Source organism: Mobula hypostoma, chromosome 2 (assembly GCF_963921235.1).
Source record: "Mobula hypostoma chromosome 2, sMobHyp1.1, whole genome shotgun sequence".
NCBI lineage: Eukaryota > Metazoa > Chordata > Chondrichthyes > Myliobatiformes > Myliobatidae > Mobula > Mobula hypostoma.
The window spans coordinates 172,827,624-172,853,982 of record NC_086098.1 but is presented as its reverse complement, the minus strand read 5'-3'; the positions used below and the strand labels follow the sequence as shown (position 1 = coordinate 172,853,982).

Here is a 26,359-nt window from a genome sequence, read left to right as displayed (position 1 = left end):
AGCTGTTATGTTAACACGAGGAAATCTGCAGATGCTGGAATTTCAGGCAACACACATAAAAGTTGCTGGTGAACGCAGCAGGCCAGGCAGCATCTCTAGGAAGAGGTACAGTCGACGTTTCGGGCTGAGACCCTTCGTCAGGACTAACTGAAAGAAGAGCTAGTAAGAGATTTGAGAGGGGGAGGGGGAGATCCAAAATGATAGGAAAAGACAGGAGGGGAAGGGATGGAGCCAAGAGCTGGACAGCTGATTGGCAAAAGGGATATGAGAGGATGGGGTACAAGGGGGAGGTAGGGCATTAGCGGAAGTTTGAGAAGTCAATATTAATTGACAATGAAGCCTCCTCTACTGTAAAGATGAAGCCACATTCAGGATGGAGGAACAACACCTTATATTCCGTCTGGGTAGCCTCCAACCTGATGACATGAACATTGACTTCTCAAACTTCTGCTAATGCCCCACCTCCACCTCGTACCCCATCCATTATTTATTTATATACACACATTCTTTTTCTCTCTCTCTCCTTTTTCTCGCTCTGTCCCCCTCACTATACCCCTTGCCCATCCTCTGGTTCCCTCCCCCCTTTTCTTTCTCCCTAGGCCTCCTGTCCCATGATCCTCTCATATCCCTTTTGCCAATCACCTATCCAGCTCTTGGCTCCATCCCTCCCCCTCCTGTCTTCTCCTATCATTTTGGATCTCCCCCTCCCCCCTCCCACTTTCAAATCTCTTACTAGCTCTTCTTTCAGTTAGTCCTGACGAAGGGTTTCAGCTCGAAACGTCGACTGTACCTCTTCCTAGAGATGCTGCCTGGCCTGCTGCGTTCACCAGCAACTTTTATGTGTCCAACTGTTGTGTTGTTGGTTTAATGTAGTCAATGTATTTTGATCCCTGAATTATGTTAGTTGCAAAAGCAGTACGTACACTCCGTGGCCATTTTATTAGGTACACCTGTACATCTTGTTAATGGAAAAAAAACTAAGCATTAATCTAATGAGCATGATATACATTAACGATCAGGAAGAAGGGTCAGAGTGTAGTGCATCTAAGTTTGCTGATGACACCAAACTGAGTGGAAAAGCAAATTGTGCAGAGGAAACAGAGTCTGCATAGAGATATAGATAGTAGGCAAGGGTCTGGCAGATGGAGTACAATGTTGGTAAATGCGAGGTCATCCAATTTGGAAGGGAAAACGGAAGATCAGATTATGATTTAAATGGTAAAATATTGCAACATACTGCTGTGCAGAGGGACTTGGGAGTGCTTGTGCATGAATCGCAAAAGATTGGTTTGCAGGTGCAGCAGGTTATCAAGAGGTTAAATGGAATGTTGGCCTTCGTTGCTAGAGGGATTAAATTTAAGAGCAGGGAAGTTATGCTGCAACTGTATAGGGTACTGGTAAGGCATTATTAGGTACTGGCATCTAGTGTACTGCATGCAGTTCTGGTCTCCTTACTTGAGGAAGGATATACTGGCTTTGGAGACAGTGCAGAGGAGGTTCACCAGGTTGATTCCAGAGATGAGGGGGTTAGACTATGAGGAGAGATTGTCGGTTGGATGAGAGGAGATCGTATAGAAACATATATAGCCCCCCTGGCCAGCCTCAGGATCACTCGGCTCGCTGTCGTCCAGGGAAACAGCCCTCGGCCCCGCCAAACTGGGTAATTAGTTTGTGTGGATACTGTGTGATGCACCCCACACCCACCCCGCCCAAATAACAGACAATACACCAGATATGATTAAATGCTTTACAGTTTATAGATATTACTAGAACTATATAATTAATAGAGAATAAAATATAAAAGGAAAATAAAAGGTGCCACACTTATCAAAGTTCAATCTCTTCGTGCACAAACAGTTGGAGCTCAGGACCCTTCTTCTTCACCCTGCGAGCCCTCGAACCACCTCGACCGGGCGCCTGGGTCCAACAACGGTGGTCGACCAGACACTGCGCAGGAGTCTGTCTCTGTCTCCTCTCCTCGCCAAACACCTCGCTCGGGGTCCGACCCCGATAGTGGACTCACAACACCTGGTCCATCCTCTGTCTCTCTCTCCCACCTTCTGTCCCAAAGCCCTGCGCATACAATATCTTCAGACACACCAAAAGCATAACTACTCTCGCAATTGGTTCATTCGTCATCATATCAATAGATAATCCAAAACAAACTGCTAGCGGGACGACTTTCTCAGCCGTTAACATAATAAAGAAGCCCTTTCAATTATAACATAACGAAGAAGCCATTTTAATTAGACTACACAGTGACAAAAAAAAGAAACCCCCTTACACATATAAAATTATGAAAGGGATAGATAAGATGGATGCAGGAAAGTTGTTTCCACTGGTAGGTGAGACTAGAACTAGGGGACGTAGCCTCAAGATTCTGGGGAGTAGAAACTACTTTTCCCAGAGGGTGGTGAATCTGTGGAATTCTCTGCCCAATGAAGCAGTGGAGGCTACCTCAGTAAATATATTTAAGTCAAGGTTGGATAGAGTTTTTTGCATAGTAGAGGAATTGGGGGCTATGGGGAAAAGGCTGGTAGGTGGAGATGAGTCCATGGTCAGATCAGCCATGATCTTATTGAATGGCGGAGCAGGCTCGATGGGCCAGATGGCCGACTCCTGCTCCTATTTCTTCTGTTCTTATGTAATAATATGGAATCAATTCAATGTGTAAAACCATGCAGACATGGCCAAATGGTTTACATGTTGTTCAGAGCAAACTTCAGTGATCGGAGTGACTTTGACCATGGAATGATTGTTGGTGCCAGACAGGGTGGTTTGAGTATCTCAGAAACTACTGATCTCCTGGGATTATCACACACAACTGTCTCTGGAGCTTACAGAGAATGGTGTGAACAGCAAAAAGAAACATGCACTGAGTGGCAGTTCTGTGGACATCAGTGTCTTGTTATTGAGAGAGATCAGAGGAGAATGGTTAGACTGGTTCAAACTGACAGGAAGGTGACAGTAACTCAAATAACTACATGTTACAACAGTGGCATGCAGAAGAGCGTTCTGAACGTATAACACATCGAACCTTGAAGTGGGTGGGCTACAGCAGAAAACCACGAACATACACTCTGGCCACATTTATTAGGCACAGGTAGTACCTGATAAAATGCTCTCTGTGTGTAGGTTGGTGGGAGTTCGAGCTGTGTTGGACGTTGTGTGGACGTTGTTGTGTATCACTGTCCCCTTGTTGCTAGGGAGATGACTGATGTGGTTGCTCTTCTAATTTCCATCTAGCACCCTGGGAGATCGAATAAAACTTATCAACTGTATTGATACCCTCTGGAAGAGCCCTATTGACGCGAAGGTAAGGTAACACCTCTGGTGGACAAAGTTTTCTCTAAGGTGCACACGCAATTGCAAACACACACACACACACACACACACACACACACACACACACACACACACATCTTTTGCTACTAGCGCACAAAGGAATGTAAACTGCACGCAAAAAGGCTGTCACCCTCTACCTCTGGCATGTCAAGTATATTTCACGATCATACACAATCACATTTCCTTTTCTGGTATCTGATGTTGGCAACGTGGAGTTTGCAATGATTTCTTTGTAGATTTTAGAAATGCCTTATTTATACTGTTTTCTATTGAAGAAGTTATTCACTGTGCACATATTATTGTCACTCGGCCAAAAAAATTGTACAGCACAAGATTTTTGTGCACACTGGTCATTACAAATTAGGGAGAACATTGGTGGTGGGGGATAAGAGGTCACCAGATTTCTGTGGACTATCACTCATGTTCAGTCACAGGAGTGTTAAGGGTTTGCCATGGGTTGAAATCAGATAGAGGTTGGTGTTTTGTGGCAACAGGACAGTGCAATATGTTTAAAAAAAATTGCTACAAGGTATGATAAGAAACTTGACAAAAAGTAATCAGAGCAAAAGTACTAAGGTAATGTTCATGGGTTCTCAAACTGTTCAAAACTTTGTGCACGAGGGGAAGAAATTGTCCCTAAAACATTGAATGTCTGTCTTTGTTCAGTCTGTCCTGAACCACGGTCTTGGACTGAGTCATCAGCCAATCAGTTTTGCCTCAACAGATGCTGCCTGACGTGCTGAGTTCCTCCAGTTGTTTGTTTTATGCTCTAGACTCCAGCAGACCTTTTTGTCAACAATAACTCTGATCTTCTGGGCTCTCGTGAGGAAAAATGAGTTCCAATAATCTTGCAGTAAGCTGGGCTGTTTGGAGCTTTCATTGTTTCCATCTCAGACTTGCAGCGGCTACCAAATTTGTTTTGCGCAGTTTGCAGCTGTACTTGTGGTGGTGCCTTGCGATGTGAACAGAGATCTTTCAATTCCCCCACAGGTGTTCAACGACCCGATCCACGGCCACATTGAGGTGCACCCACTGCTCGTCCGCATCATAGACACGCCGCAGTTCCAGCGTCTCCGCTTCATTAAGCAGCTCGGGGCGACGTACTTTGTGTATCCTGGGGCCTCCCACAACAGATTCGAGCACTCCATTGGGTAAGGACTCGGAGATTCCAACACCCCATCGGGTAAGAATTGGGGGAGATCTGAGCACTCCATCGGGTAAGGAATCAGGGAGATTTGAGCACCCCATCGGGTAAGGAATCAGGGAGATTTGAGCACCCCATCGGGTAATGACTTGGGGAGATTCAAGCTCTTCATTGGGTAAGGATTGGGAGAGCAATCCAGTAAGTTAGCCTGATCAGTTGATGAGTTGTCAACTGTGGGTCTTCTTCCAAGGCAAGCTCCGTCTCCCGACAGTAGACAGACTCCACTTTTGTTAGGGATGCAATGGGTCTCTGCGCTGTGTGAGCATTGCAACCAAGTCACAGATCAGTGTCCTGTTGTAGCTGAGAGCCAGGGAACACCAAGGCAAATCCAGGGCTTCCTCCACCCACTACCCCTTACCAACCACTCTAGTATCTGTGAAATGCTCCAACTGAACTCTGATGAAATACGATGCGACTTCTTTGTCTGTGTTCCGTGGGGCTCTCAGTCTGTGCTTACTCTGGTTTGTAAAGAGCTTCCTGATATTGATTGTGAGAGAGTGCATTGTCTGACAGGCAGACAGTGACATGTATAACTGAGTGGGATGGACACCCACGAGACTGTGTGGAGCAAAGTGGGGAGTGGGCAAAGTTCAGAACTGAGATCAGAACAGAGAAGGCAACACTGAACCCAGCTGTATGTTGACTCTTTGTTTATGAATTTCGTTTTCAATGGACCTCTAATCTGGAGAGCATTGGATCAGTCTTGCAATCTTAACTGTTCTATATCTTTTCTACTAGCCTTAATTTTATTAATTGTTTGGTTAAGTCTGGCATTCTCATCAGACCAATTAACAAGGCACACCCTCTCTACCGGGTGATGGTTCTGTAGCGACTGTTATTATTTTATGAAGCCTCATCACCCATACAGGGGCATTGGCTGCCAGCTGTAGCTCACTAGAGTCCTCTGGACTGGGTGAGGCCTTTAGAGCTTCCGCTGCCGTTTCTGCACTGTGTTTTTATAGGATGGGGTTGCTCGCCCATTTCCAACCCTCCTCCTTTCACACAGCATTTATGTTTGACTCTAAATTACCCTGAAATAGTAGTTCTGACCATGTTCTTAAATTGCTATTTTTCCTCCATTGAAGAGAGACACAGAGACACACTGCTACCAGGAAGGAAGTTCCAGAATTCAGACCTTGTGATGATGAATGGCTGGTGACAGGTTTCCCCAGTTGGGAAGGGGTGTGATTTAGAGATGCCACTGTTTGTAGGTATCTGTGGCCATGGTAGAAGTGATGGTTAGAGCAGGGGTTCCCAACCTACCGTTAACTGAGGGGTCCGTGAACCCCAGGTTGGGAACCCCTGGGTTGGAGGGAGTTGCTGTCAGACTAACCTGGGCAAGTGGGCTGCTGTTGGTGGATGTCATAGGTACTTGTATTTAAGATACCATCGTTCTGAAGAATTTGGTGGTGATGAACTTCTGCGGTCTGTGACTGGGCAACTGTATTCGTTTAGATTAATTGTGGGTTTTAGAACAGAGCCGAAGGGGAATTTCTTTAACCAGTGGGAGGTGAATCTGTGGAATTCATTGCCACTGGCGGCTGTGAAGTCCAGGTCATTCAGTATAGTTAAAGCGGAGGTTGATAGTTTCTTGATTAGGAAGGGTGTCAACGGTTACGGGGAGAAAGCTGAGAATGGGGTTGAGTGGGAAAGTAAATCAGCCATGCTCAAATGGCGGACCAGACTCGATGGGCTGAATGCTTTATTCTGAGCCTGTGTCTTAAAGCAGAGATTCCCAACCTGGGGTCCACAGACCTCTCAGTTAATGGTAGGGGGCCATTGCGTAAAAAAAGGTTGGAAGCCCCTGTCTTAAGGTCTTCTCAGGATAATCAAGATTTGAAGGCAGATGATGAATTAAAGATTGTTTTTACTTATTACTGTCTCTTTGCCCTGCAGTGTGGCACATCTGGCAGGAGAACTGGTGAAAGCCCTGTCTGGGCGCCAACCGGAACTTCGGATTAACCATCGGGACATCCTGTGTGTTCAGATTGCCGGACTCTGCCACGATCTAGGTGAGCGTGCGCAGCTCTATCACGGTAGAACTGCCTCACGGGTTAAGGCACCACACAGGCAATGGAGGGCTTGGTTTGGTGAGGCCCCACTATATTTTTGTAAAGAGTAGGTTGTTCACACATGGCCTCGAAGCAAAGGGGCATGGCAGTTTTCTACCCAAAGGGGTTAGTGTTTGGTGACATTGCCCAAGGAATGGTAGATCTTGCATTTTGAGAAGTTCTGATTTTGTCTCCCAGTCATAGGCATGTATAGCAGAGAAGGCCATTCAACCCATCATGTTCAGGCAAGCCAATGATGAATAACTACAGTGTAATATTACTTAATTAGCTTGACCATAGAGTCCAAGATATTGGTGCTCATCCAGACAAAAGTAATTAGGTAAAGAAGGGTGGTGACTGGAGGATGGATTCCTGGGCAAAGTCCATCCAGGTTCCTGTCCCGTATCCAGAGTCTGATTTACATAGAACATAGAACATAGAATAGTACAGCACAGTACAGGCCCTTCGGCCCACAATGTTGTGCCGACCCTCAAACCCTGTCTCCCATATAAGCCCCCACCTTAAATTCCTCCATTTAGGAAAGAAGACCTGTCAAGTACAGGTAGAATTGGCATGACGCTCTTCAAAGTTCAAAGTAAATTTATTTTCAAAGTACATTTATTTATTTTGATATACGGTTCAGGTTCCTTTGCTTGTGGACATTCACGGTAAATACAAAAAAACACAATAGAATCAGTGAAAGACTGCACACAAAGATGGACAAAAAGGCAGTGTATAAAAGACAGCTAATTGTGCAAGTACAAAAATGAACAAAAACAAAATAATAATAAATAAGTAATAGATATTGAAAGCCTGAGTTGGAGAGTCTTGAAAGTGAGTGCGTGGGCTCACTGTCAAATATCTCATGACACTGGCTGGAGGCAGTTGTACGTGAAGATTATGCACTTGGTGAGGTGTGGTAGATATGGTGGCACCCACAGTGAAGCAGGAGGAACTATTGCCTTTGGGAAGGAGGAGCAGGGCAGTTGAATTGGACTGCGATGTGTTCCTATTAAGCATGGGACTAAAGCACGACAGCGCAGAAACAGCCCCTTTGGCCCATCTAGTCTATGCTGAATTGTTATTCTATCCAGTCCCCGCCGACACGCACTTGGACCATCCCATCCATGTGCTCATCCAAACTACTCTTAAATTTTGCAGTTGAACCCATGTGCAGCACTTCCACTGGTAACTCGTTCCTCACTCGCAACACTCTCTGAGTGAAGGATTTCTCCCTCAGGTTCTCCTTAAACATTTCACCTTTTACCCTTAACCCATGACCTCTCGTTCTAGTCTCACCCAACCTCAGTGGAAAAAGCTTGCCTGCCTTTACACAGTCTATCTATGCCTCTCATACTTTTGTAGGTGTCTTATCAAATCTCCCCTCACTCTCCTGTGCTCCTGGGAATAGAATCCTAAACTCTTCAACCTTTCCCTGTAACCGCGGTACTCAAGTCACAGCAACATCCTTGTCAATTTTCTCTGAACGTTTTCAATCTTATTGATATCTTTCCTGTAAGGTGACCAGAACTGCACACAATACTCCAAATTAGGCTGCACCGACTTCATCATAACATTAGTACTTAGTACTTTGATTTATGAAAGCTAATGTGCCAAAAGCCCTATTTACGATCTTAACTACTTGTGATGCCATTTTCAAGGATTCCACATCCTGTATTCAGATCCGTCTGTTCCACCGCAATTCTCAGTGCCCTACCACTTGCTGTGTAAATCTTACCCTTGTTTGTCTTCCAAGTGTAACACCTCATACTTTCGGCATTAAATTCCATCTGACATTTTCCAGTCCAGTTTTCCAACTAGTCCAGATCCCACTGCAAGCTTTGTTAGCTTTCCTCGCTGTCCACTACACCCCCACAATCTTGGTGTCATCTGCAAATTTGCTGATCCAGTTTCCCACCTTATCATCCAGATCATTGACATCGATGGCAAATATCAGTGGACTCAACACAGATCTCTGCAGCACACCACTAGCCACAGGCCTGCAGTCAGGGAGGTAACCATCTACTACCACTCTCTGGCTTCTCCCGTGAAGTCAATATTGAATCCGTTTTACTGCCTCATCCTGAATACTGAGCAACTGAACCTTCTTGACCAACCTCTCATGCAGGAGCTTGTCAAAGGCCTTGCTAAAGTCCATGTCAACAACATCCACTGTCTTGCCTTCATCAACTTTCCTGGTAACCTACTCGAAAAATGTTATAAGATTGGTTAGACATGACCTACCACACAGAAAGCCATGCTGACTATCCCTAATCAGTCCGTGTCTATTCAAATACTTACGTACCCAGTCCCTTTAAGCAGTTTTACAGGTGCAGGTCACATTGCTTGAGGCAGTGATCTGTCCTGGCATTCCTGTGTACTGCTAAAGGTGTATTGCTTTTGGAGAAGACTTCTTGTTGATACAATTTTAGACCCAGGCCAGTGTCATTCCATTGTAACTCAGATGTTTTGTTTCACAGGTCACGGGCCATTTTCACACATGTTTGATGGAAAATTTATCCCCCAGATGCGGAAAGGCTTGAAATGGAAGGTAAAGTTCTCCGAAGACTCTGGGTAAAGGTGTGTGTTGGCAGAGCCAGGGTAGTAGGCTGAGTGCCAGGGTCCCATCAGTGGGACGTGTTTTTGAGGAAATTCATTTTGGTGTGAAGCTAACAACAGGAATTCTGCAGATGCTGGAAATTCAAGCAACACACATCAAAGTTGCTGGTGAACGCAGCAGGCCAGGCAGCATCTCTAGGAAGAGGTACAGTCGACGTTTCAGGCCGAGACCCTTCGTCAGGACTAACTGAAGGAAGAGTTAGTAAGAGATTTGAAAGTGGGAGGGGGAGGGGGAGATCCAAAATGATAGGAGAAGACAGGAGGGGGAGGGATGGAGCCAAGAGCTGGACAGGTGATTGGCAAAAGGGATACGAGAGGATCATGGGACAGGAGGTCCGGGGAGAAAGACAAGGTGGGGGGGGGAACCCAGAGGATGGGCAAGGGATATATTCAGAGGGACAGAGGGAGAAAAAGGAGAGTGAGAGAAAGAATGTGTGTATAAAAGTAAGTAACAGATGGGGTATGAGGGGGAGGTGGGGAATTAGCAGAAGTTAGAGAAGTCGATATTCATGCCATCAGGTTGGAGGCTACCCAGACGGAATATAAGGTGTTGTTCCTCCAACCTGAGTGTGGCTTCATCTTTACAGTAGAGGAGGCCGTGGATAGACATGTCAGAATGGGAATGGGATGTGGAATTAAAATGTGTGGCCACTGGGAGATCCTGCTTTCTCTGGCGGACAGAGCGTAGGTGTTCAGCAAAGCGGTCTCCCAGTCTGCGTCCGGTCTCGCCAATATATAGAAGGCCACATCGGGAGAATGGGATGTGGAATTAAAATGTGTGGCCACTGGGAATGGGATGTGGAATTAAAATGTGTGGCCACTGGGAATGGGATGTGGAATTAAAATGTGTGGCCACTGGGAAATGAGATGTGGAATTAAAATGTGTGGCCACTGGGAAATGGGATGTGGAATTAAAATGTGTGGGCACTGGGAAATGGGATGTGGAATTAAAATGTGTGGCCACTGGGAATGGGATGTGGAATTAAAATGTGTGGCCACTGGGAATGGGATGTGGAATTAAAATGTGTGGCCACTGGGAAATGGGATGTGGAATTAAAATGTGTGGCCACTGGGAAATGGGATGTGGAATTAAAATGTGTGGCCACTGAGACTTTTCATTCCAGGACGAGGGAGATGTCCTCCTTTTTTAAAGAAAGGGGCTTCCCTTCCTCCACTAATGAGGCTTTTCATTCCAGGACGAGGGAGATGTCCTCCTTTTTTAAAGAAAGGGGCTTCCCTACCTCCACTATCGCAATTCCTCCGTCTCCGCCGCATCTGCTCTCAGGATGAGGCCTTTCATTCCAGGACGAGGGAGATGTCCTCCTTTTTTAAAGAAAGGGGCTTCCCTTCCTCCACTATCAACTCTGCTCTCAAACACATCTCCCCCATTTCACGTATATCTGCTCTCACTCCATCCTCCCACCACCCCACTAGGAATAGGGTTCCCCTGGTCCTCACCTACCACCCCACCAGCCTCCGGGTCCAACATATTATTCTCCGTAACTTCCGCCACCTCCAACGGGATCGCACCACTAAGCACATCTTACCCTCCCCCCTCCTGCTTTCCGCAGGGATTGCTCCCTACGCGACTCCCTTGTCCATTCGTCCCCCCCCCATCCCTCCCCACTGATCTCCCTCCTGGCACTTATCCTTGTAAGCGGAACAAGTGCTACACATGCCCTTACACTTCCTCCCTCACCACCATTCAGGGCCCCAGACAGTCCTTCCAGGTGAGGCGACACTTCACCTGTGAGTCGGCTGGGGTGATATACTGCGTCTGGTGCTCCCGATGTGGCCTTCTATATATTGGTGAGACCCGACGCAGACTGGGAGACCGCTTTGCTGAACACCCACGCTCTGTCCGCCGGAGAAAGCAGGATCTCCCAGTGGCCACACATTTTAATTCCACATCCCATTCCCATTCTGACATGTCTATCCACGGCCTCCTCTACTGTAAAGATGAAGCCACACTCAGGTTGGAGGAACAACACCTTATATTCCGTCTGGGTAGCCTCCAACCTGATGGCATGAATATCGACTTCTCTAACTTCTGCTAATGCCCCACCTCCCCCTCATACCCCATCTGTTACTTACTTTTATACACACATTCTTTCTCTCACTCTCCTTTTTCTCCCTCTGTCCCTCTGAATATATCCCTTGCCCATCCTCTGGGTTCCCCCCCCCACCTTGTCTTTCTCCCCGGACCTCCTGTCCCATGATCCTCTCGTATCCCTTTTGCCAATCACCTGTCCAGCTCTTGGCTCCATCCCTCCCCCTCCTGTCTTCTCCTATCATTTTGGAACTCCCCCTCCCCCTCCCACTTTCAAATCTCTTACTAACTCTTCTTTCAGTTAGTCCTGACGAAGGGTCTCGGCCTGAAACGTCGACTGTACCTCTTCCTAGAGATGCTGCCTGGTCTGCTGCGTTCACCAGCAACTTTGATGTGTGTTGGTGTGAAGTTGTAGGTTTCCAGTAACGAGAATGCCACAATGATTCTTTGCCATTTCTGGGTTTGATGAAGAATTAGTTTTCTTCCTATCTGTCTTGTATGAATAGAATATATTTGACGAAGGCACTCAGTTTAAAAAAAAAATAGAATTAAGCAATTATGAAGTTCAGTTAATCATGAAGGCTTAAATAAAATCTTCCCACTCTACCACATCTTGGAATCCATATGTAGGACTGGAACTGATATTGGGATCTCCATGGCTTCATCTGTGAGCTTCAGTTTTAATGATCATTAGACATACATAGGAGCAGAATTAACCCTTTCAGCTCACCAAGTCTACTCTGCAATTCCATCATGGCTGATTTATTTTCCTTCTCAACCCCATTATCCTGCTTTCTTCCTGTAACCTTTAACATACTTACTAATCAAGAACCTTTCAACTTCTGCTTTAAATGTAACCAGTGCCTTAGCCTCCTCAGCTGCCTGTGGCAATGAATTTCACAGATTCACGCTCCTCTGGCTAAAGAAATTCCTCCTTATCTTTGAGCTAGAGGGGCAACTTTCTAATATGAGGCTGTCTCCTCTGGTCCCAGCTCACCCACTAAGGGGATATCTTCCCATGTCATACAGGTCTTACAATATTCACTAGGTTTCAATGATGCTCTACCCCACATTCTTCCTTGTCTCCAGCAAGTACAGGCCCAGAGCCATCAAACACTCGTGCATTAACCCTATCATTCTTGTAAACCTCCTCTGGGCGCTCTCTAATGCCAGCCATCCTTTCTTAAACACTGCTTACAGAACCCCAGATGTTGTCTGACGGTGTCTTGTATAGCTTTAGCATTACATCCTTGGTTTGTATTCTCGTCCTCTCAAAATGAATGCTAACATTGTACTTGCCTTCCTTACCACTGACTCAACCAGCAAGTTAACTTTTAGGGAATCCTGCATTTTGACTCCCAAGTCACCTTGCACATCTCATTTCTGAATTTACTCCCCATTTAGTGAGTACGTACTTACTGCGCGTTACGCCACTGGCATTTGGGGTAGCAATGAAGGTCCTCCATCTCTGTCTGTCCACACACAGATATAGGAGCATTGCTGTGTGTCTAGCAATTATTTTTAACCAGTCAGTGTTGTTAACCCTGAGCTGAAACCCAGAGCCTGGAGGATTGGTGGACCATCCTTAGTCTGACATCTACCCTTTGACTTGTTTGGTATCGGTGATCCTATCAAGAGCCAAAGCACAAGGCCCTGACTTCAGCCAACATAGCTCTCTGGGTCAGTGAGGCACACGAGCCTCCAAACTCTATGACAAAGTTGAGGTCCTCTTGAAGGATTTAGGAAATAGTCTACACCTTTATTCCTTCTACCATGCACTTCCCTACACTGTATTCCATCTGCCACTTCTTTACCCATTCTCCTATAGTGTCCAAGCCCTTCTGCAGATTCTCTGCTTCCTCAACACAATTTGCCCCTCCATGTACCTTTGTGGTTGGGTAATGTGTCCTTAAATTCCTCTCTTTGACCGTAGTTTGCCTGCTCCCATTGCTGTGTGAAACCGTGTTTCTTTCTCACCTGTTTCCACTTCCCCTCTGGTTAAGTTCCATTCCATGAGGAAAGCTTTGACTTAGTCCTTCAAATACCTCAGACCAAGCCAGTGAAAAAGCCTAACTCTGAGCAGAAACCACGGATTTCAGATAAACCTGGTTATCTGAGGATCTTTCAATCTGAGATTTGCTACAGGGGGTAAACTAAGCATTTGTTCCAGGACAATAAAAGTGTTAATTTTATTTGTTATTCATTTACATAAAATGATGATTCACTCTCTCCTCTGATTTGTTATTCGTGCAGCACGAGGATGGTTCGATAGCTATGTTCCAGCACTTGATCTCCTCCAATAAGTTGGAAGGGGTACTGCAGAGCTATGGCTTGGTGTTGCCAGAAGATCTGGAGTTTATAAAGGAACAGATCCGAGGTCCAGCGACATTGGTTCATGGAGAGGGCAATCCTCCAAAAGGTTCGGTGGTAAGTGCCAATGTTGAACCAAGGAACAGATAGAAAGATACCAGGGTTTGTACCGTGGAACAGGATGAGGTGTGCTCATGCTTCTTACAAGGGGTTCTCAGGGGAGCCCTGTAACCTACAGCCTTAATGAAGAGGACTGCTAAGTAATATCCGCACAGAGGGCCATACTGAGGACCTGCAGATCCTTCTATACTGGTCTGTATGATAAAAAGGTCACAAACAGCACAGCCCAAAGAGGTCAGACATATCAAGTCACCACATGGGGCAGTATGGCCAGAATGGCAACAGGTCGGAGAAGGGAGGGGCAGCGAACATTTTTGATTGTGTTTTTCCATATTTGGTGATTAACTTCTTAAAAAAATAATAATTTTCTCCTGTGCCGTGGTAATTTTGAGCAGAGATATCCATGGCACTAGTATCATTAACACTAAACAACAAATTCTTTCGAAACTGTTGATTTCTTAGATTTTTTTTTGTTTCTAATAGACAGCTTGAAACTGCACACAAATATAATTTCAGACTACTTGTATCATGAAGAAATTTGGGGAAACAAGAAATTAACTTTTATTGAATATAATGCATAACTGTGCCACTTTGCAATAGTTCAACTAAGCTAAAAATGTTTTGATGATTTTTGTTTGACTTCCATGTCTGAGGCTTCTTGCTTAAGTGTCCAACAATAATCAAGCCAGCATTGATGAAATCCAGTTGCCCTGATACTGTTTCTCCATGACCACAATGTTCAGGTGAAACCTTTCACCGTGCTCGTCACTGACAGCGCCAAGGTTTGCAGGGAAGAAGTCTGAATGGGAATGCAGAAAATGAATCTTTAGGGACATGTTGCACTTCATGGTTTTGCATGCTTGAAGCATGTCGTCAATCAGCTGCACATTGTTTGGTTTGCCAAGACAATTTTCAACAACATCGTCCCACTAAAACTTCTTTGAATTGCCTGTCATTGGTAATCTGTTTGATTTGTGGACCAACAAAAATGATTTCCTTAATTTTGGCATTAGTTATTCTGACTGGAATTATGAATTGAAATAACAAATGTAGACAATCAGACAAAAATGGCACGTGATAGGAAATTTCATGGCGATTTTCATGATCAGTGGCCCAAGATCTATAAGATACACCGAAAAGTATTCAGGAAGCAAATTCTTTATTTTCCAGTGTAACCTTGGACTTTTTTAATGAAAACAGATGAGCCCTGTTGCTTATTTATGTGTATTCATTGTTTTGCTATTAATAAAAGTGTAACAGCTTGATTGAAATAAATGAATTAGAAAATTTCTTCAAAAATTATTAATATTATATTTTTGCAAGACAATTAGAACAATTACATTCCTATATAGTATTGTTATTGTAACTATTTACTATCCAAATAGTGATACGTACACCAGATCTGCGAGGATCTCAAAACTTATCGTCCTATATCACTTGTTCTCACAACCTTCTAGTTGGGGCCAAGCAGGGGTGAGAAGTTTCCTGTGAAAACATCCCACTCTCTCAGGTTGTAACGAGTCCTTCACCACTTCATTTGGCAGTAACAATAATCATCTTGTATCGTTATATTATGGGTGTGGTTTAAAGAATCAAGGGACATCACTGCATGCTGGGTGCCAACAAAATTTTTGTTTGTGCCATCTTGGGAGCATGCCACAGGTTTGCCATCCTGGCCATCGTGTCAGCCTGTGATACAGTACCAGGCTCGTTGGCACATCGTGCCTTACAGGCCATCACATAACCATCACCCTCACTCCCTTTTACCAGAACGTCCGTGGCCTTCTGTGTTTTTGTTGATTCAGAGGCTTGTCTATAGCTGTTTCTTAAATGTCCTGAGAGAACCTACCCCTCCACCACCTGTTTAGGTTGTGTGTTCCAAGTTCCAGCAGTTCTCTGGGTGAAGAAATTCTTCCTCAAGTCCTATCCAAACTTCTTCATCCTCACCTAAAACCAAAGTCCTCTGGCCATGATGCAACCACCATGGTGAAGAGTTTTGTACTGTCTGCCCTGCGTAAGAGAAGCTGAGCAACACACACAACATGCCGGAGGAACTTAGCAGGTCAAGCAGTTTCTATGCAGGGGAGAAAGTAGTTGATTTTTTGGGCTGAGACTTCATCAGGATTGAAAGGAAAGGGACCGAAGCCAGATTAAGAAGTTGGGGGGGGGGTAGAGGGAAGCTGGCAGGAGAGACTAGGTGAGGGGTAAGTTGGGTGGGTAGGAGAGGGGGATGAAGTGAGAAGCTAGGAGGTGATAGGTGGAAAAACGTAAAGGGCAGAAGAAGGAGGAATTTTATAGGAGAGGAGAGGGACCATGGAATAAAGGGAAGGAGAAGATCCTGTGGAAGGTGATGGATTCTGTTGGGCAAGGTGCCACATCTCATCCTGGGCCAACATGGTATGGTTTGCTCACTAGTGTTACTCTCCAGCTGCGTCATGTGGAGGGAGTGGTGATTCCATCTTCACTCTCCTGTGTGCTGCTCCTATCACTAATTCTGCCATCTTATCTCCCCAGTGGCCATACAAAGGCCGTCCTCAAGAGAAAGGCTTTCTGTATGAAATCGTTGCCAACAAACGAACCGGGATTGATGTTGATAAGTGGGATTACCTGGCCAGGTAAGTCACCCTCCCTCTGGTCTTCATCAGCTGGCTGTGAGTGTTCCTTCAGCCATGTCTTTCCTCAGTGTACGCTCACCTGGAAATTGGAATGATCACGGTAAACTAATCTCGCAAGCTCGACTGTTTCTGACTGCTCTGTATTTGAGCAGCAAACCAGGAGTCTTGTGATCTATGTTGCTCCTGAAGTCACGATTGCTCATTGAGGTGCAGCTCTTTTGGCTCCTGTGTCTCTCCCGAACTTGGGCTCTTCTTTTTTTCTCAGCATGGGCTCCATTGCCCATGCTGGACCTAGGCCGACCCGTGAACATTCAGAATCAGGATCACTTTATTGACAGTATGTGAAACATACCAGAATTGATTGTAGTTCCAAGTGGTGTAGTTAGCCAGGCAAGACGGGTCTTTGAAGAGCATAGCTCCTGCTTGCACTTCATGGAGTTGGAGCCATTTGGCCCCCCCATGATGAGGATGCAAACGAAGAATTCTAGGGTGACACTTACTATGGTCAGTTATTTCACTAATTTTGACGTATATTGGCCTTTAATGTGGAGATTCTATTGGCTATTAATATCTGTACTACTGTCATGTGATTGGTGAATCCTTTGGCAAATAAGGAATTTGAACTTCCGCAAGGTTATCAATTGGTCAGTATCAAAGTGCAAAATAAATTTATTATCTAAGTACATACATGTAACCATTTGCAACCCTAAGATTCATTTTCTTGAGGGCATACTTAATAAATCCATAATAGAATCAATGAAAGACCACTCCAAATTGGGCATTCAACCAGTGTGCAACAAACAACAAACTGTGCAAATATAAAAGGAAATAAAATAATAAATAAACAATATATATCAAGGATATGAGATGAAGAGTCCTTGAAAGTGAGTCCATAAGTTGTGGGAGCATTTCGATGATGGGGCAAGTGAAGTTATCCCCTTTGCCTTAAGAGCCTGATGGTTGAGGGCTGCCAAGAATAAAACACCAACAATTTACAAGACAATAGTGCAAACATCCATGAGCAATCAACAATTAGAACGGTCTCATGTGCAAATGTCAATAATTATGTAAATATAAACAGATTAGCTAATTATCAACAGAACAAGGAGAGCAGGAAAGTCCATTTAACGCGGGTTCCCAGGCCAGGTCCATAGACCCCTCCGGAATATTAAGAATTAACATAGAACACTTGAGCTCGGTACAGCCCCTTTGGCCATGATATTGTGCTGACCTATTAATTCACTCTAAGATCAATCTGACCCTTCACTCCTACATAGCCCTACATTCTTCTATCACCATGTGCATATCTAATAGTCTCTTAAGTGTCCTCAGTGTCTCTGCTTTTACCACCACTTCCTGCATGAGTTCCATGCACTCAACCCTCTCTGTCTTTAAAATAAATTACCTCTGACATCAGCCCCTATAACTTCCTCTAATCACCTCAAAATCATGCCCTTCATATTAGTCATTTCCGCCTTGGGGGGTAAAATGTGGCTATCCACTCTATCTATGCCTCGTATCATCTCCTCCTTCACTCCAGAGAGGAAAAACCCTCACTTGCTTAACCTTTCCTCGTAAGACGTGCTCTCTAATCCAGGCAGTATCCTGGTGACTTTCGTAATAAACCTCAACTATGTTGTTCTTGGTATGATTTTTGTTTACAAATACGTGTTGGCATCTTGTGGTCAGTTCAAATTTCCAGATCGTACATCGAAGTGTTCACTGGAACATTCCAATTTCTGCCCTACTGTAGTGACTATGTGTACTTCTTTTCTCTCAGATTTCTTCTGTGGGATCCCATATTCTCCCTTACCACTTGCATACTGACCCCCCACCATGTTCCTGCAAGCTTGCTCTCCCAGTTTGTACCCATTCCTCTCCTGCTTTTGACCGTTCTTCCTCCGTCCCTTTCCCCCATGGTCTGTTCTCCTTACCTATCAGATTCCTTCTTCTTCAGCCCTTTACTGCTTCCACCTATCACTTCTCAGCTTCTCACACCCACCCACCTTCCCCCTCTCCTGTTCTCACCTATCACCTGCCAGCTTGTACTCCTTCACCTCCTCCCACCACCTTATTCTAGCTTCTTCCCCCTTCCTTTTCAATCCTGCTGAAGGGTCTTGATCCAAAACATCGACTGTTTGTAGATGTTGCCTGACCTGCTGAGTTCCTCCAGCATTTTGCCCGTGTTGCTCTGGATTTCCAGCATCTGTGGAACCTTTTGTGTTTAGGAATTCCATAAATTGACAGCTTTTTCCAATTTAAAGTGATCATTCGTTCACTGGGTGTGCCATATCATATGATGTAGGCGATCATGATCTTTCCATGACCATGATTGTACTTGGCAAATTTTTCTACAGAAGTGGTTTGCCATTGCCTTCTCCTGGGCGGTGTTTTTACCAGAGATTGCCTGCCTGGCGTCAGTGGTTACATAACCAGCACTTGCGATATGCACCAGCTGCTCCCACGACTAACCACTACCTACTCCCATGGCTTCACATGACCCAGATTGGGTGGGGCGGGGGCTAAGCAGGTGCTACAACTTGGCCAAGGGTGACCTGCAGGTTAGCAGAGGGAAGGAGTGCCTTGCATCTGCTTTGGTAGAGAACTATCTCCACCATGCTACCCTTTAAAGTGACCATTCCTGAATTGACAGGAAGCCGCAATAAAATTAACCCGTTGTTGGTTGGAAGTGAAATTTTAAGATGCATGCAGCTTTTTTCCTCACTTACATGTGTGCCCATATAGTGATCTCAGCAGTCAGTGTGAATGTTCATCAGTACGTGTGGCTGCTTTAGCCCTGATGTAATGGATGGTGGCATTGATGTATCTTGTCTTGTTTCTGAAGGGACTGTCACCATCTGGGAATCCGAAACAACTTTGACTTTGAACGCTTCCTCAAGTTTGCTCGAGTTTGTGAAGTCGGCAAAATGAACCTCATATGCACCCGAGATAAGGTGATGGATGCGATGCGTTTCTTGTGTGTTTTCTGGAGCCTTGGTTCCAGCAACCTTACTGTAATAGTTCAGAAGAGACCCAGCCAGGTTCTTGGATAGGAAAGGTTCAGAGAGATATGGGCCAAGTGCAGGCAAATGGCCAGTGGGATCAGATTATGAAGGCACCTTGGTCAGCCTGAAGGAGATGAGCTGAAGGTTCTGTACAACACTGCATTCTGCTGATATTAAATAACTCAGTAAAGGAGCTCTCCCCTCCATGTGCCCTTGCTATATAGAGTCATAAAAAAGTACAGCACAGAAATAGGCCTTTCAGCCCATCTAGTCCATGTTGAAACCATTCAAGTTGCCTACTCCCATCGACCTGTACTGGGACCATAGCCCTCCATAACTCTACTATCCATGTACCTATCCAAACTTCGCTTAAACATTGAAATTGAGCTTGCATATACCACTTGTGCTGGCAGCCTGTTCTGTACTCTCACCAGCCTCTGAGTGAAGAAATTTTCCCTTATGTCGCCTTTAAATTTTTCAGCTTTTTCCCTTAATCCATGACCTCCGGTTGTAGTCCTACCCAACCTCAGTGGGATAAGTCTGCTTGCATTTACCCTATCTATACCCTCATAATTTTGTATATCTCTAATCTTTTGAAAATTTTCTCTGTACTCATTCAACCTTATTCACATCCTTCCTGCAGGTAGGTGACCAAAACTGCACACAATACTCCAAATTAGGCCTCACCAATGTCTTGTAGAACTTCAACATAACATCCCATCTCCTGTATTCAATACTTTGGACTATGAAGTCCGGTGTTCTAAAAGCTTAATTTATGACCCTATCTACCTTTACTGCCTCCTTCAACGAATTATTACCTGTATTCCCAGATCCCTTTGTTCTACCACACTCCGTAGTGCCCTACCATCCACTGTGTAAGGCCTACCCTCGTTAGTTCTACCAAAATGCAACACGTTGAACTTGCTTACCTGCATTAAATTCCATCTGCCATTTTTCCTGCTGCTCCAGATCCCAGTGCAAGCTCTGCTGGTCTTCCTGACTGTCCCCTACGCCCCTTATCTTGGTGTCATGATTTGTTTACCAGTAAATGGAGATGAGAACACTGGCACGAGTAAATTGATGGAACATTGGTATTGGTAATCTGATGAGCTAACTTGCATCCACAATGTCACTGTCTTGAGATCAGTGAATTATTTGTAGGTTGATGCTCTTCAGTGCCTGCAGTGTCATAGTGACAGAATTGCTCACTGCTGGGATCAGTTCCTGACATACGCACAATGATAAGGGTGAAATGACCTCTCCCTCTCCTTTTCCACCTTTCCCTGCAGGAGGTTGGTGACCTGTACAACATGTTTCACACGCGCAACACCTTGCATCGCAGGGCCTATCAGCATAGAGTGGGCAACATCGTTGGTTGTATGTGAGTATTCCTGCAGTGTGACCATACCTCCTATAGGCTGGTGAGGTGTACTTCCCCTTTCTATTCCCTCACTGCCCACCCTAAGCTTCAAAGGTTATTATAGAGCCGGGGTTCCCGTCTTTTCTATGCCATGCACCCCTACTGTTAACCAAGAGATCCGCAGACCCTAGGTTGAGAACCCCCATTATAAGTGTCATTGTGTACAGAAACAGGCCCTTTGGCCAATCTACTCCATGCCACCCTGATCATCTTCGTAGTCCCATCTACCTGCATCCAGATAATATTGCATCCACCACACTCTGAGTGAAGAAATTTCCCCTCCGATTCCCCTGAAACATTTCACCTTCATCCTAAAAATTTGACCTCTAGTTCAGGTCCTATCCAACCCAAGGAGAAAAAGCCTGTATGCTTTCACCCTCAAAGTCCTCCTTCAGATCGACCCTCATTCTCCTGAGCTCCGGAGAATAAAGTCCGAAGCTATTCAACCTTTACTGAACACATTTATTAATTTATTTGATATGGCACGGAATCGGCCCTTCATGCCACGCTGCCCTTAATTTAGTCCTAGCCTAATCACGGGTCAATTCACAATGACCAATTAACCTCCCGGTCAGTATGTCTTTGGACTGTGGGAGGAACCGGAGCACCTGGAGGAAACCCTCACCCACACAGGAAGAACGTACAAATTCCGTACGGGCAAAGGCGGGGATTGAATCTGGGTCACTGGTACTGTAAGGCATTATTAGCTTGTGTGAGTTATGTCCTAAGGCACCATGAATCATTAGGGTCAAAATTTGGCAAAGAATTGGCAATTTTTTTTGAACAAAAAATCCAGTGTCTCCCTTCCGTTGTTACAGAGTTTATAAGGACACCAGAAGATTGCCTGGGATGGAGAGTTTGGCCCACACATCATTGAAAGGACATGTTTCCCCTTTCTCTTTGCACCGTTCATTTATTTTGTAATCTATAGCAATTTTACGTCTTTTCACTGTGCTGCTACCACAAAACAACAGACTGCACATTATGTAAGACACTGATAACAAACCTGATAGAGCAGCATCAATCATTAAAGACCCTCACAGTCCAGGACATACCCTCTTCTCATTACTGCAATCTGTGACCCTAAAGACACACACTCAGTGTTTTAGGAGCAACTTCTTCCCTGCCGCCGTCAGATTTCTGAACGGTTCGTAAACGTTACAGCACAGTTGTGATATCTTTTTGCACTATTTCTTATTGTAATGTGGAAGTTGCAGCAAAGCATGGGTTAAGGTAAAGTCCAGGCAAGGACAGTTCACAGATACTGTGCGGTTAGCCAGACAAGACAGGTCTTTGAAGAGCATAGCTCCCGTGTACACTTCATGGAGTTGGAGTCATCTGGCCTACCGAGATAAGATGAAGATGCAAATGAAGGGTTCTAGAGTGACACTGGTATTAGGCTATGTCTGCACTACGCCGGATTCGAGTAAAAACGACAGGCGTCCACACTAGGCATTTTTCAAAATATCTCCATCCACATTAGGCGGATATTTAGGCAAATCTCCTCCTACTGGACATGCGCAGGACACACAGAAAACAAGCGAAGAGGAAACAGTATACTTGGTGTGCATTTGTCCAGTTACAGAGTAGAAAAACTTAACAGGAATTGCTCTTGGCTCTCGCGCAGGAAGACTTAAAACTAAAAAAAAAACAAATGCTGGAGCGTATGGAGGCAACCGACAGGGAGTTCACGGACAGTATGACCCAGCCGACGATGAACATTGAAAAACTGACTAACTCTGTTGCATTAATAAAGCACCTTGTTAAATGTATAAAACGTCTGCATCAGCGTTATCTTGTATTTCCATACAATGTTACATTAGGCTGTTACACATCTATTGTCAGAGAAGTACTTGCATAAATAGGTAAAGCACCTTCATACAAGCAAGGACAGAAAACAGGGCAAAGTGAGTATACTTATTTATTCAGTAAGCTATGGGTCAAAGTATTTGGTGAGTACATTTCTAACTTTTCTGGCTTCAGTCTCGTTGCCGTCTTCTGGAATTGTTAGGTTATGTGGGGGGGTGCGTTCAAGAAAATAACGAAATGCCGTGCTGCGGCCATCTGTTCCAGCACGTCATGACAGTGTTTTTAAATAGTCAAAAAAGCTTACTTCACAATCTAACTCTCACGCCGTTCACACCGACTGCGCGTTATAACAGCCGTCCAGCAGTGCTTGCGCAGTACCGAGCAGAAGCAGAAGAAGCATTGTTGTTGTGGTGTTGTCATGACAGCGTTTTAAAATCTCTCCAGTTACCCCATACACACTACAATGCATATTAGGCGTTTTCAGATTTATTCACTCTGGAGACCGTTTCTGAAAACCTCCGTTTTCGGGGGATGAAAATGCCGCTTTAGTGTGGACGGAGGGTCAAAACGAAGAGAAAAAGCTTTGTTTTCAAAATCATCCAGCGTAGTGTGGACGTAGCCTTAGTTACTTTCCTAATTCTGAAGTATTATTGGCCCTTAATGTGGAGATTCTGTTGACTGTTAATATCTGTATTATCGTAGTGTGATTGGTGATTGATTATGCATACAAGGAATTTGAACGTACACAAGGTTGCCAGTTGGTCAGTATCAAAGTTCAAAGTAAATTTATTATCATTCTACGTTTATGTCACTATATACAACCCTGAGATTCGTTTTCTTCCAGGCATACCCAATAAATCTATAGAATAATAACCATAACAGAATCAATGAAAGTACCAGCTTGGGCATTCAACCACTGTGCAAATACAAAAAGAAAGAAAAAAAATGAGCAATAAATATTGAGAACATGAGATGAAGAGTCTTTGAATATGAGTCCATCGATTGTGGGAACGATTCATTGATGGGGCGAGTAAAGTTGAGTGATGTTACCCCTTTGGTTCAAAAGCCTGGTGGTTGAGGGGTAATAACTGTTCCTGAATCTGGTGGTGTGCGTCGTGAGGCTCCTGTACCGCTCTTCTAATGGCAGCAGTGAAAAGGGAGCATGTCTTTGGTGGGGAGGGCTTTACCTGTGATGGACAAGGCTGTATCCGCTACTTTTTGTAGGATTTTCCGTTCTGGACATTGGTGTTTCTGTACGAGGCTGTGATGCAGCCAGTCCGTATACTTTGCACAACACATCTGTAGAAGTTCGTCAGAGTTTTAGATGTCATGCAGAATATTTGCAGACTCCTAAGGATGTAGAGGCACTGCTGTGCTTTCTGTATCTATCTAGTCAAATCAGATAAAGCTGGCATTTCTTTGTTCTGACGTCAGAACAAAGTTTAGTGACTGAGGCCAGGCTGTTCCTATGCACAAGTAAAGGGAGTGTGATTGAGGAACGAGGGTGAGTTTTCTGAGTCTAGTTAATCGTCGACTATAGTAGCTTATAGTATTTTTATATGTATTCCTGCACAGAGTAACCAATTTCACAACACACGTCAGTGATAATAAACCTGACTCTGCATTGAAAAGACACGATGGTATTGGGGAGGGTGTGCAGGGGATTCACCAGGCTGTCGCCCAGTATGGAGCGCTCCATTTATGAGGAGAAAATGGATAAGCCTGGATTTGTTTATCTTGCAGTTGAGGAGGTGGAAGGCGATGTCCATTCAGAGGCATACAAAATTATGAGGGCTTGGATTTTCCATCATAACAAAATGGAGGACAAAGTTTTAGGCTCAGTGATAAGCACTTTAGTTGAGCTCTGAGAAGCAATTTTAATTTGTCTAGAGGGTGATGGGAATCTGGAACACATGAAGGGGGTTGTGGAGGTCGGTACTGTCATAACGTTTATGAAATATCTGGACAAAAACTTGAATCACTGTGGTGTGCAAGGCTATGGTAAATGCTGCCATCGGATAGGTACATGGTGGTTAGCAGGAACTTGGTGGGTTGAAGGGCCTTCATGACTCCAACCCTTTCTCTGTCTAATCCATTCAGGATCATGGAGGCGATGGTGTTGGCAGATCCGCATATCCAGATTAGCGGAGCAAATGGGAAGACGTATACAATGTCAACATCCATTGATGACATGGAGGCTTACACCAAGCTCACAGGTCAGTACTCCTGTCCTTACATTTGGCCTAAAGTTTCTCTTTAAAATGCTGGATGTTCATTGCACAGGATGAGGCCATTCAGCCCACTAAACTGTATAATCCTCCTAGTTCTGGCCTCACTAGCACATGGCTCAGGATTGCTATCCGTGTGACATTCTCGTGGCCACAGCTAGGAAGGTTATACAGTTTAATACGTGGCTAAGGAGTTGACGTAGGAGGGAGGGCATACAACTTTGGATCATTGGGCTCTCTTCTAGGGAAGGTGGGACCTGTACAGAGTGGATGGCTTGCACCTGAACTGGAGGGGAACTAATATCCCAGCAGGAAGGTCTGTTAATGTTGCACAGTTAAAATAGAGCTGCAGGGGATGGGAACCAGAGTGCCTGAACAGTTAGTGGAGAGGTTGTGGAGGCAGATGTTGGTAAGACCTCAGACAAAGTTAGGAATCAAAAGGTTGAGCATGGCAACTGGTGTCCTGAGCTGTGTGTATTTCAGTGTAACATTGAGTATCATAGGAAAGGCAGATAATAGTGCTGAAGATGAGGTAGTTGGTTTACAAACAGAAACAATGTGTAGTGAGGAGAGGCTATTGATAGGGAAAAATTACAGTCAACAGGATGAGTTGCAACATAAAAGGTGGCAAAATGGAAAAGGGTGAATACAGGATTGAAGGCTTTATATTTGAATGCACGCAGTACGGAGCTAAGTGTCCAAGGATAGACTTTGTATCGAAAGGACAGGCAGGAAGGCAGAGGGGGCGGTGTTGCTCTGACACAAATGAAAAATGAAATCAAATGGTAAAAATGGTAAAATGCTAAAAAATGAAATCAAATCATTGGAAATATAGTGTCGGGAATTGTATGGTCATGCACTCAATGGAGAGAAAATACAAAATCTGAATCGCGAAGTGATTTGGGAGTCCTTGTGCAGGATTCCCTAAGGGTTAATGTGCAAGTAGAGTCTGAGGTTGGGAAGGCAAATGCACTGTTAGCAATCATTTGAAGAGGACTGGAAAATGAAAGCAATGTAACATTGGGACTTTATAAAGCACTGGTGAGGCCTTGTTTATTGTGAGCAGTTTTGTGTCCCTTATCCTGGAAAGGATGTGCTGAAACTGGAGACGGTTCAAAGGAGATTCACAAAAATGATTCCAGGATTGAATGGCTTGTCATATGAAGAGCATCTGATGGTTCTGGGCCCGTATTCACCAGGATTCAGAAAAATGAGGGGTGACCTCATTGAAACCTTTCAAATAGTGAAAGGCCTTGATAGAGTGGATGTGGAGAGGGTATTTCTTATGGTGGGGAAGTCTTAAGACCAGAGGCGACAGCCTCAGAATAGAAGGCTGTCCTTTTAGAACGGAGATGAGGAGAAATTTCTTTAGCCAGAAAGCAGTGAATCTGTGGAATTCTTTGCCACAGGCAGCTGTAGACGCCAAATCCTTATGTATATTTAAGGCTGAAGTTGATAGATTCTTGATTGGTCAGGGCATGAATGGATACGGGGAGAAGGCAAGAGATTGGGGCTGAGAGGAAAATTGGATCAGCCATGATGAAATGGTGGAGCAGACGCGTTGGGCCAAATGGCCTGATTCT

At 44.7% G+C, this 26,359-nt stretch overlaps 1 protein-coding gene across 2 annotated transcripts in view; it reads left to right on the top strand.

Annotated features, from left to right (window-relative positions):
- Positions 1-26,359, top strand: part of LOC134342677 (deoxynucleoside triphosphate triphosphohydrolase SAMHD1-like) — a 58,667-nt gene that overhangs the window by 9,203 nt on the left and 23,105 nt on the right. For both annotated transcript variants that reach the window (XR_010017068.1, XM_063041086.1), the window contains exons 3-11: positions 3,247-3,316; positions 4,336-4,496; positions 6,446-6,561; positions 9,081-9,151; positions 13,523-13,696; positions 16,214-16,314; positions 19,160-19,268; positions 20,609-20,700; positions 24,649-24,764. Coding sequence is in view for 1 of the 2 variants with exons in the window: in XM_063041086.1 (XP_062897156.1) it covers positions 3,247-3,316; positions 4,336-4,496; positions 6,446-6,561; positions 9,081-9,151; positions 13,523-13,696; positions 16,214-16,314; positions 19,160-19,268; positions 20,609-20,700; positions 24,649-24,764 (1,010 nt within the window). In the remaining variant the exon portion in view is untranslated. The remainder of the gene's footprint in view (positions 1-3,246; positions 3,317-4,335; positions 4,497-6,445; positions 6,562-9,080; positions 9,152-13,522; positions 13,697-16,213; positions 16,315-19,159; positions 19,269-20,608; positions 20,701-24,648; positions 24,765-26,359) is intronic.